This window comes from Mytilus edulis, chromosome 11 (genome assembly GCF_963676685.1).
Source record: "Mytilus edulis chromosome 11, xbMytEdul2.2, whole genome shotgun sequence".
NCBI classification, from domain to species: Eukaryota; Metazoa; Mollusca; class Bivalvia; order Mytilida; family Mytilidae; genus Mytilus; species Mytilus edulis.
In genome coordinates, this window is record NC_092354.1 from 46,235,376 (window position 1) to 46,248,189 (window position 12,814).

Sequence of the window (12,814 nt, forward strand, 5' to 3'; positions counted from 1 at the left end):
TGCCAACACTCTCGAATTGTTTCTTTTTTGTTAGTTTTTTTTTTGTAGTTTCTGTCAATTTGATGAATCATGTCCTTATCAACTGATTTTGACAGGTGCTATCACACTACTGTCCAGGTCAGGAGAAGGGTGCTCGCAGCCAAACATATCTAACCCCGTCATATGTTGTTGGTTTCAGTCAATAGTCTTTTGGATTTGGGCTGTATATGCTTTTCGATCTAATGTGTATTTCCTTGATGGGTCAAAAATACATAACATGAACCTGTTGATGCATTAGGTCTGTTATGAGTGATGTTATTCACTCATATTTTTTTATTACCTTAAATGATGTCTTTTGATAAGATAATGATGTCTTCACCACACCTGTAAACTACTGTTCGCTCATATTAAAACGAGGTCATTAAGCTAAACACAGTCAATCAATCTTTGCTTTTTATGTTTCAAATGCTTTGATTGTATCATAAATTGTATCTTAAATAATTTATATAACGCAAGGTAAATGTTCAATAACAGTCCAAGTAAGTAAAATAAATGAAACATTTCGTTCCTACATTTATTCAAACCCATTGACCAACACCATTTTTTTTTGTTAGGATTTTTAAAACACCAGAATGAGATCAATAGCTTTCATTATGATAATGTGTGTCTATTGTACAATTAATATACTATGTTTTAGATATCGGAATACCTTTATCAATTATTCATTATATGAATTTAAATAGAGAAGCTATAACAAAATGATAATATCTTATTTTGTAAACTTTTGTTTCCTATCAAATTCTCTTTCTCTATTCAGACATGATTGAAAATTTATATACCCACAAGGAAGTACTTGCAATTTGCATTATAGAAATTCTAATATAATCCATGCATCCTACAGAACAAGGCGTAAACAAACGAAACTTAGAGACTGCGCAGCATGATTTTGGAAGTTAAACTTAACATATTTGATTTATTTTTCATTGAGATACATTTCTAATCGTTGTCCATGCTGAAATGAACAAATCAGTTATAGTTATGGTGCTGATTTGTTCAGTTCTTTACCTAAAGAGTTCAGGTAAGGTTATAAATATCATTAACTTGTTAAATATCCGATATACTTAATTTTTCAAAATGTGGAATTGGATTTAGATTTATAATGAATTATTTTCTTGAAACGATATTCCCGGTCGCCATTCTCAAGTGAGGTGGTTTTAAAAATTACAAAGTCAGCCAAAACGTCTTATAAAAATAATAAAATATATTCTGCTCCTTTTAAATATTTAACCCACGAATTATCTTGTTTGAAAATAATCAATATATGGTCAACATGTTTTGTTTGTTAAATCATAGCCTAGACTTTTGCAAGACTTAAATACTGTAATATTTAGTATTTACATTTAAAATTTAATTATGTATTTACTTTTTGGATAACATGCAAACATGAGTGACTGACAACCATGTACCAAAATTTATCCCTGTATATAATTAGGTTAATTTCTGAGTTTGAGTTCGATAATCATACTCGTCAATAAGCCCTGATGTTCAAATTACCTGCATGATTACGGGACCTACTGATTTTAATAAAAACTGACAAAATTAAAATATCTTCCCAAATTTCTATATTTCACATTTAAAGTAAATCTATTTGAATCTTAAATAATCCAGCATATAAATGTTAGATTCAGATCGACGTCCGGTCTCTAATCGACGTCCGTTCCTCAAATCGACGTCAATGTCAGATGTTACATGCTCAAATCGACGTCCAATGTGACGTCATGTATAGCCAAAACGACGTCTGATAGATTGTAGTCTTCTCTTATTGATGTTCAAAAACTAATGAAATAACAAATTACTACACCTACATTCATACATGAAATTTTTAAATACGAAATAAACGATGAATTTGGTCTGTTTTATAGGTTTTTTAAAAGCAATTTACTTTTCATAGAGATTTTCTTCAACGACAAATCTATATAGGTAACTTGTGTAATGATGTTAAATAGAAACTAATCCAGTCATCTACGTTGACGAATTTCATTCATATTCATATTGATAAATTACATGTGAGTATACATCTTTGAGAAACAAACGACATATAAGGGCAACATTCTGTCTTCACCAATGGACAATTTAAAGAAATACAACCAACTGTTTTGAAACTATTATAATGTGGACTCTGTAAGAAATTATTTAACAGATTTATAGTTTTACACCTGCTGTGAAACATATAAAACATAGATTAGCATTATGTGTTTATGTTGTGCTGTTACACCACTGTTCCAATGTATGATAACGCACTCCAAAAAATGTGTAACGAAGCCAAATATTTAATGTGCCTGTAGTCCAGCGGTTGTTGATGGTTAATGTCTGTCATATCTGTTTCTCGGAATTATTTATTATAAGTAAGACTATTAGTGCTCAGTTTCAATTGGTTTGCATTTTTCATGTCATGGCCTTTAATTGACGACTTTATCGTTGGTGAAGGACGTACGGTTTATATAACTTCGTTTGAACTCTAATGCATATATAGTGCTCCCGTTGGCAATCACACCACATGTCATTAATTGTTCAATAATTTCTTAAATAACTTACAAATTGATATAACAACGGTCATGTCAACATCGGTAATAAATTCAGAAAATATTTTTTAAATATATTTTAGCTGTCGCATATGATATATTATGTAAAACTATTGACATATAACTGTTTTTACATCTCTCTCGGACAATCCAAGTTTCAGTTCTGTTATAACCTTTTTAGGTTCCCTTTTTTAGTTTTGTTCATTTGTTTAGTTGACAAAAGACTCATCAGTGCTGTCGAATCAATTAATTCAATAAGTCCAGATAAAGTACAAAGTTAAAAAGCATTGCAGACCCACAATTCTGAAACGGAATAAATGTAAATTATTCTGTTCAGGGAGTAGGAAGATGACTTACATATATAATCAGTACAAAATAATTCATATTTTTTCACAAATATTTTTTATCTTTCTCAGTAATAGAATATCATCTGTTTGGCTTGTATAACATACGCGTGTGCCAGGTGAAAACTGGTACGCTTACATTTATTTATAGCCTCAATAATGTTTTCCTGGATATTTACACGATCGATTCTAAGTTATTCCCAAACAGAATTACACTCGTAATGAAGCAGGATCGCGTACTCTTCAAAAGGACAGCAGATGTTCTTATGTGTTTTATTAGGTTTGTTTTGGTCAAAAAACAGTTTTCTGTGAGGTTTGTTGAAAGGTTTTCGTGTGTATTTGTTTGTTTTGTCGTTTATAATTCGTTCATATTGAGGTATAATTTTGTTTTTGTCTACTGCTATTCTGTTTTAATGAGTATCTGTTTTATATAATCCGTAATATGGTACGGGCTTTGATTATTGTTGATGGCCGAACGGTGACATCAAGTTGTTAATTACTGTGTCATGTTGTCTTTTGTAGAGAGTTTTCTCATTGCCACATCTTCATTTTAATATAGACACGCTATCCCAATTATGACAGTGCGTGTTTATAATGTGTAAACAGCTAGGTATAGCATGCAGTCTAAAAGGACGAGACCGAGTTTTCAGACATCATTGCAATGCAAGCATCAAAATCAATGAAAATTCAAACTCAACCAATATATTACAATAAAGGTCTTTTTTCAAATAGTAAATATACAGATAAGAAGTTTTAAAGATTTAAAAAATGCTCAACTTCTAAGCAAACACTTTGAACTATGATTGTTACAACCACCGGCGATAAACGATTAAAGTAAAACATTCGGAGAATGACATTGTCCAGCGGTTAACATTTCCTAAAAGTATTTTCTTTAAAATAGATTTGCATATATAATCTGATAATATATTCCTGTTATGATTGTTTAATATGAAGTAGTTTTATAGCATTGATTAAAACTATTGAACCATATGTTCCTTAAGAGGAAGTTGACGTCTCCTGGACTATTGTTTAACACGAGAATTATGGTGCAAACTATAAATAGTAAACTTTGATAATGAAAACGTTATAACTGTAAACGGATCCAGCTGTATAAAGCGTAGGTAAAAAAGACACCGTTGCTTTACCGGATTTTTTTTTAGTAAATTTAAGTATTGTTTTGTGATTTGTGTAAAATCATAAAAATACTAAACTCTGAAGAAAATTCAATAAGTAAAGTACTTAATCGAATTTCAATATCAATAGCTCAAACACATCAAACGAATGAACAACAACTGTTATATTTCTGACTAGTTACAGGAATATTGTTATGTAGAAAATTGTGGATTAAACTTAGTTGTAAAGCTAGCTAAACCTCTCACTAGTAAGAGGTCGTATTAAATTTCATTATATTGACAACATTATGTGAACAAAACAAACAGACATAAAAGGTAAAAAAGTTAAAAAAAAAGTGTACAGCAGTCCACATTGTGTTGTAATCTTAATCCTTATATTCACAAACAAATATGTTCTAAAGAAGCAGAAAAGTGGATATAGACAAATCACATGAACAAAAGTAAAGAATATAAAAATGTACTAGAGTGCAATAACACAATGACTGGATGTATATGTACACAACCAAGTCATGTGTATCAAAGAAAACAATATAGACGAACACATTAGCAAAAATTAAAGCCAAGACTACAAAGTGTTTTACAATAGCACAATAACACAGAGACGGAATGTTTAAGTACAAAGCTATGTCATATGTATCAAAGTAACACATAAAGGTATATATAATAGGCACATAAGAAAAATGAAAGAAAATGATACAAAAATTATCATAGAACAATATCACAATGACGGGATGTATAAGTACAGAGCTACGTCATATGTTTCAAATAGACTAAACAGTAAAAGTAAAATTCGTAAAGACGAATATAAGAATACTATAACACGTTATTAAGATGATAAAACCAATACCCTTAATCTATACTGCAAGACTATTGTGTTTCATTTGTGAATTGACACGGAATATTTATCAACTGGTCTTGGTACCTAAAGTTGCTGTCTTCCAGTTTATTCGTAAATGTAATGATGTTTTTCCATAGATATATTATCAATTTTGCATAACTAACCCCTACTTAAATACCATAATTAAAGACACCTACGATATTTGATTTTGAATACAGATGTGTTGTTTAGGTAAAGGACTTGTGATATCATGTTGCTTCTTAATATGTGAAATGAAAATGGACAGCTTTTTATAAATCATTTGCGTCCGAATTGCTTTGTCAGGAATGGATGAGAAATAGAAGCAGTAGAAAATCTATATGACCAAACAGAACATACAATAACTACTAAAATCAATGTGACGTAAATGATGCATTTAACAGATGTGTTTTTTTCGTCATTATTATACTCTCTTACATTTTAAAGATGCCCTTAGGTCAAATAAAAAATCAAGAAATTGAAATTAATACTTCAGTAATTCAGAAGAGCATTATTTAAGACACACAACAAGATAAATATATTGATAGGGTATGGATCTCGTTTTTGCGTATTGTTAATTCTAAAATAAAACGGCAGTAAAAAGGCTGACTCGAATTTTTACCTTATATTTGCGTTGGTATAAATTTGGTCTCAAAATGAAAGGAAAACATCCAAAATCTGTTTAAATTTTCATAAATCACCTTTTATGACCTCCTGAAGTAATTTATAAAAGAAAAATGGGTGTTGTGGGGCAAAATATTTTTTTCCAGTATAGAAGGTGAAAAACAAGGAGTCAGAACATCTGACGCAATTTATAAATCTTACCTGAGTTTTTTATTATAACTAATTTGATAATTGCACAAGTCAGATTTTTTCTTCTGTACAAAATGCAACGCGTTGCTTTATAAAAGTACACTAAAACAAAATGTAAATATGGATTGCCAAAATATTTATGATAACAAATATACCAAACTCCCTTATCAAATAACAAAACCAAAAGCACAAACAAAAACTCATTTAGGAGGCTCGAGGGTATAAAAATTAAAGAAAAAAAAATAATCATTTTTTTTTCTTTACACATTTTCTTTATTACTTAAATAGTTGTTACTGTATCATAATGTACAAAAATCTTTAAAAAAATCAATTCGGTTTGGTCCCAGATGACTTTTTAAATGTAGACATCATTAAATAAAGTTCCAAAGTATTTCATTTTGCTGCAAAAATGCCATTTTTGGCATTGAAATTGAAATATCTGTTTTCAGTTATCGGTGACTTATATTTTGTATTATAATTTTTTAATAAGCTGTACTTGAACATGTTAAACTAAACTATTGGAAAGTTTGAGTAATTTCTGTAATATAGTTCGATATTACCTATATTTCTCCTATTAGTTCAACAGAAAAAAAAGTACCTTTACAAAAATGTATGCTTCTTTCAAAGGCAGATTATTGGCGTAACTGAACGGTGACCCCATGATTTAGACTCGCGAGCCCCCTTTAATCAATAAAAAAAACCGTGTTAATCATGAATTGTTATGAATATCATATGAGAGCCTAACTTATGTTTGTTGAAACCTTTCTGTACACAAGAAATCAATATCAATAGCTCGTTAATCAGAAATTCGGCATTTTTGTTTATATTGTCTCTTCAGTGACGCTTGAATCAAAAAAAGTTTAAAAGGCCAAATAAAGTACGAAATTGAAGAGCATTGACGACCAAAATGCCTTAAAATTTTGCCAAATACAACTTAGGTAATTTAAAGATTAGACTCATTAAAAAATCGAAATAAACAATTTAAAATTTTTGTTTGCTGTCAAATCGAGAAATGAACGATTTACAAAACCGTGTATACTTTTGTCTGATATAGAACACTTTTCCTGAATAGGCTTATGAAAGAAATAAAACAACAAAATGTCAAAATAGTGATATAGTTATTTATTCAAATTTACTTATTTGCTTGTAGACAGTGCAGTTATTTATGTCTGTTATAACTTCAACCAACACAATTGGGATAAAGGTACTCAGAATAATGGCCTTACTAATATTTGGTGTGTAAATCATTGTAAAGATGCTGATACAAAATACAAATTTGCAGGGACAATCGTAAGTTTTTTTAAATATGATTTGTAATACCGAATCCCATTCGCACAACACGTCTTTGCCAAAAAAAATTACTTTATTTTCCAGAAAGTATTGACAGTCAAACTAGATGAACCGAAAAGCCTACAGATAGTGAACACCCCCTGCACTTTTCTATCGCAAATGTTGTCTCGATATTCTAATAGCATGATTTAGAATCCCGATGAGGGAAAAAAAGAAAGTTTGATTCCGCAAATTTGTAGATTATTCATAGAGTTATATGTATAAATAGTATAATATGACACCAACGCTTCAATAAAACAGTAAAGCTTTTTGTGGTCGATAGTATTGTATTTACTTGTCGTCGTTAATTTGGTTGTAACACAGTACATGATTTATAATGACAAGTAGATGGTGTACATTTTATCAGCTTTTTTTTAAATAGTCAGCATGTTAAAGGAAGATAATGATAATCACATGTGCAAATGCCGCAACATCAGTTTTTAAAGGAGAAGGTCCGGCGAGAGCTTAGTTCGGCCTAAAATTTGAAGTACATCTGGTAAAAGATTTGTTTTTGACATTTTGTGTAACACTTACGTATCTAATTTATTCGATTCAATTGGTTATTGTGTAAAATAACTTGCCTGACTTGGTTATTAAAACACTCAAAGTCAGTCTTAAATATGAAAAATCTATCAAATATGTCATTTAACTTCACTTTTCAGATAATGTTTGTCTTAATTGGAAGTGGCTGCATTCGTGTTCACTCTCAACATGTATTTATATATATATTATGTATTAACATTGAAAACATCATATATTTAAATATTAAGAATGAACACACGTGCAGCAACTTCCATTTTAGACAAAACAAACTCTTAAAATTAGCACCAATGGTTGAATTGTAAGGGTATCAGTAGTTTGCATGAAATAATTATGTCAGTACCATATGGATGTCCATAGTATTATTAAAAAAAACCGGACCATATTTATGTAATTAAAGCATGATACTTTCCAGTAAAAAAGTAAAAGTTAACAGTCTAACAACTTTTATAAAAACGCTATATTTTGGGGCCAAAGAGCGGTCTTACCGGGCCTACCCCTTTCTAAATACACGTTTAAACACAAGAATATTTTATGACATACCTTCTCCCTTTCTCCATATTCGCCATCGGATAACATGTGGTTTCACAGGGCGTACACCATATGTATATAATCTGCCTCAAATAAGCACAAACAAAGTTAGATCTCGAATTTGAGTTAGCAAATGTGTCTTTCTCTCTCATCAAAATTTTAACATTTGCATCTATGCCATCATGGGAACACCGCTTGTATAGATATACATTAAAAACGTAGAAATTAGTATTAAGATGAATTTCCTTACGTTGACATACGTATTATTTTTCTAATTCGTTAGTGTACAGTTTTCATGTATATACATAGAGTTACACAAATGAGTGGTAGAATATGTTAGCGATGAAGGCATAGACCGACACCCAGTGAATGACATGCTATTCAGTAAAACAAAAGTAAACAGAGTTTGTAAGCTGTCAACGTTATGACTACATTTAAGTTTATTGTAGCCGATGTGTATAATATCAATTATGTGGTCATTTTTTTATCAATTTCATATTTACCAAACTTTAAATTCATAACAAAAACTAAGGATTTTTTTTATCCCAGGTATAGATTATCTTATCCGTATTTGATACAACTTTTTGGAATTTTGTATCTTCAATGCTCTTTAACTTCAACTTATTTGGCCTGATAAATATTTTGATATGAGCGTCACTGATAAGTCTTATGTAGACGAAATGCGCGTCTGGCGTACTAAATTATAATCCTGGTACCTTTGATAACTATTTGACGATGATTTTGTTTTTTTTCTTCTGTCTAGGACTTAATGTCATTGTACTTTCAAATTTCCATATAAAAAGCTGTTGCAATATAGATGAAAACCTTAAGACATGATTTTGTTTTTTCAGTCTGACTTCTGCTATTGTCGAAAGAAAGAACTCGTGCCCACTCATAAGTATCAGGACATTGAGTGTATAAGTAAATGCCCAGGTAACTCCTCGGAAATATGTGGAAGGGACTTCTCCCGGATTACAGTTTCTACAATAGGTAATAATAAATATGTTGGTACATTAAAGTAAGTATATAGACAAATGGTAAAATACTGAGGCATGATTACACACCCATAAGGTCAAAAAAACGTCGAAAATGATATTGATTTTGCCAAAACAAGAAAATTATGAAATTGTTTTAACGGCACAATTGAAAAACATGAAGCATTAATGTACCACGATGATTTAATCATATAGATTGGTCAATAACAATCATAATGTTAATTCGATTAAAGTTTGATACTGTTTTTGCTTTGACAGAAAAAAAGTATCACAAACACATCACTTCCTAAATGGATTGAGTAAATATCAAAACTGAGTCAATTGTGTCAAATTTGAAATTTTTCACTGCCTTTTGAAAAGTGAAAACTTGTGGTGGAAACAGTAATGATGACTTTAGAAAATCACTGATGGACCCTTTAAATTGGTTAATTATATTGTTTGACAAAATGTTTATTATAACATAAGTAATATCAAAATATCGATTTTAATTTGTTTTCGTATCAGAATTACGTTATTACTTTGGATTTCCTAATATTCATTGAATATCGCTTGTTTTGGATTTCTTGGAGGAGAAAGAATCAAGAAACTAAAACCTACAAGTCGTAGTGCAAATGTTTAATACATATCATGATGTTTGGTGGTAGTTGTATATAATTGTTTCATTAATCACCTCTATCACAGTGAGGAACAATGTGTATTCTGTTTATTTGTTTAAAGAATTTTTACAAATACAAGTCTTGAACAATGTTTAATTTCAAGAAAATATTCTGAACATGCTGAAATAATTTAGTTTTTAAAAGATGAAGTTTTCAATAATTCACATTAAGTTAGTGTTGATAACATCATTTTGTATAATTCTTATGTAATTCTTTTGTATTAAAAACGTTTAAAACAGCAATTATTTTATTATTACAGGACTACCAACTGAAACTGTGCCTGTCACAAATACACAAGCAACTAGTGCATCATTTGTGTCTATAAAGGAATCAACAACGACATATTTTATGAAAATGATAACAACAACCACATATCCAGCAAGAGTAACGAAGAGTACGTATTCTATTATACCGGAATTATTCAAAAGACAATATGAAAATGCAAATACAGCCCTTTCAATTTTAATGACTGAGACTTCAACACAAACCACAAGAGGCATTGTCCATGTTGACAGTATACTATATTTGAAAAAAAAAGTATTCGAAAAATATTTGCACAATGATGAAAACACTTATTTAGTTTCATACATCATTACTGACAAACCTCTATATCATTTTTTATTGCATTGTATAGTTCGTAATTACATAAAAAAAAAAGTTAGTTTGAATTTTCAATAATTGGAATAACTTCACAAACCGCTTTTCATATTTCCCATTTACAATTATTTGCGTATTAAAATAGATGTATAAAACAACTTTAAAAAAAAAGAATTGAAAAGCTAATATGTTGTTATTTTCTAGGAGATAATATGATATCTATAAAATTTCAACATAATCATATATGTTAGATTATATTACACTGACGATTTTGATTTAAATATGGTTAGAAATAAATAATATATTAATTATGGCCTTTTTATGAGATAAATACAGGATATTTCGACCCAAAAAAGAATATCGACCTTGGAGTTCGTCCTCAGTCAATATACTTCTTTCAGATATATCCGTGTAACGACCTCATACAAAGGCTTTACTTGTATTGTGTTATTGTGCTTTAATCACTGGTTTTTTTTGGTTATAATTTTACATTCCTTTTATAGTTTATACAAATGATCCTCATAGTCCTAGTGTTTTATCTTACGTAATTTTTAGCTTGTGAAAGCTTCTGGTAAGCTATGTAAGCTATATCATTTTTTTTCATTTAACTAATAATAAAAACATGGATATATTGCAGAAACAGAAAAGAATCACTTTGTGTTGTTATTTTAGGAATGAGACCAAGGAAACTGTTATGTAAATGTCCAAAGAGGTTAATAAATACAAAATGGCACTTCCTAGATGGAAAGAATATAACAGATGCCGAAGTAAAAAAAATGGTTGTCGAAGACTTCAACAAGAATATCGAATCCGAAATCTCAGTTGACAAGACAACGGTATCAAAGGAGATACGAAAGAAAAACTCATCGGTAAACAAAAGAAAATCCTCACAATCTATAGGATGGGGCTGCATTGTTTTTCTTATTCTTCCAGTGGTTTTCTTGATCGCCATAGATATACTGAATTGCTGCATTCATTTCCAATCACGCCTTGGTGACAGGAAACGGAACCGAATTAGCCCAACTTCTGACATCCAAGATACGAGAGATAGCACTAAGCCTCTACAAGAAAATGTCAATGCAACCGAAAATGATTACGCCAGCAGATCGGGCAATTATTTTCATCTTGACGAGATGAAACGTGAAACTTATCGAAGGAAAAGGGACGACAACAATGAGGAAGACCGCGATAAGTGGCTACAGTACATGTAATGCGTTGTAACCAAGTCTAGACAAGATGTTTGTAACTTTATAATATAATGTAAATTTTCAATTTCTGGACTTAATATGTACATGTACTTAACCGTACGTTTTTTATATATTATTTTTGTTTGATGCTCCTTTGGTCGTTTTTTCAATATTTGCATCTAATAAAACAGACATGCCTGATTAGTTTTAATGTGTTCCCTTTATTTTAAATTTCATTTCTATATTTCAAATTTATATGTTTCATCCATTTGTTGATTTATTATGCATTTGCATATATCGTCTATAGAAATCACCTCTATTTGGTTTTTGAAAATTAAAATCATAACTGAATATACATGGACAGTAGAGCATAATCACAAGGCTACACCCTGTCGATATTGCTTACTTATATTTAGTCATTGCACAATGTAGTGCGGTTTTAAGACTAGTTTTGATGCCTTAAACTTTCTCAGTTGGAGTATTAACTAGTTGTAATTGGTTTTGTACTACCTTTTATTCACTTCGATTACATGTGTATTGGTCCGATGTATAATATATTCATGATTAATATTTGTGTGATCCCTACTGCTTTCAATAATTAAAACAATGGCAACTAATTGCTACTGTTTTTTATGTTGTGTTGTTATATCCCTGTCTACGGCTATATGAGGATTAAGCGCAAAGACATGCTTAGGGTAGCCAATTTCGTCATGTCAATCTTTTAAGTCAGGAGCCTGTAATTTAGTTGTTGGTGTTGATGGATATGTGTCATATTTTATTTCGTTTATAGAAATGTTGGGAAGTTTATTTATACTGATAAGAGTCTAAATCTATATACAGTTTACATGTTCATTCTGAAAATGGCATTTTATACTAGTCAAATATATTAGACAAAACATTTACAAGTATCATTTTATTGTTTCGCCTGCCATAAAAGTCGTTAAAATATAAATAAGACAAGTTGCTTTCTTAAAAAAAAAATGAAAAGCAATACGTGAACTTAAGACCGCTGACTGCCGGGTCACCATAAGATTGTTGCTGCATTTGTGTTTGCTTTTGGATTGAAATAATTGACTGTGATTAGAAGTCGGTTAAAAGTGTATATTTTCATCTTCTATTTGAATATACATATTAAAGCTGGACTTTATTATCTAGTATTTGGGACTGTCATGACTGTACGCTATTGTCCCAATGATAACCCTTTTGTAAATCCCAATTTTTACAACCGGCTGATTTATGCCAATTGCACAAACCAATCGCAATATTTATGGG

At 30.3% G+C, this 12,814-nt stretch overlaps 1 protein-coding gene across 1 annotated transcript; it reads left to right on the forward strand.

Moving 5' to 3' along the window:
* Positions 1-849: 849 nt before the first annotated feature.
* On the forward strand, positions 850-12,384 carry LOC139495718 (uncharacterized). Its single transcript, XM_071284048.1, has 5 exons — positions 850-1,057; positions 6,858-6,997; positions 8,959-9,097; positions 10,018-10,152; positions 11,028-12,384. The coding sequence occupies exons 1-5, from the start codon at positions 997-999 to the stop codon at positions 11,564-11,566; spliced, it is 1,014 nt and encodes a 337-aa protein (XP_071140149.1). The 5' UTR covers positions 850-996; the 3' UTR covers positions 11,567-12,384.
* Positions 12,385-12,814: the final 430 nt, after the last annotated feature.

Coding starts and splice junctions, on each gene's coding strand:
- LOC139495718 (XM_071284048.1), top strand. CDS start 997: ATGAACAAATCAGTTATAGTTATGGTGCTGATTTGTTCAGTTCTTTAC. Junction 1,058..6,857: donor TCTTTACCTAAAGAGTTCAG/GTAAGGTTATAA, acceptor ATTTGCTTGTAG/ACAGTGCAGTTATTTATGTC. Junction 6,998..8,958: donor ACAAATTTGCAGGGACAATC/GTAAGTTTTTTT, acceptor TTGTTTTTTCAG/TCTGACTTCTGCTATTGTCG.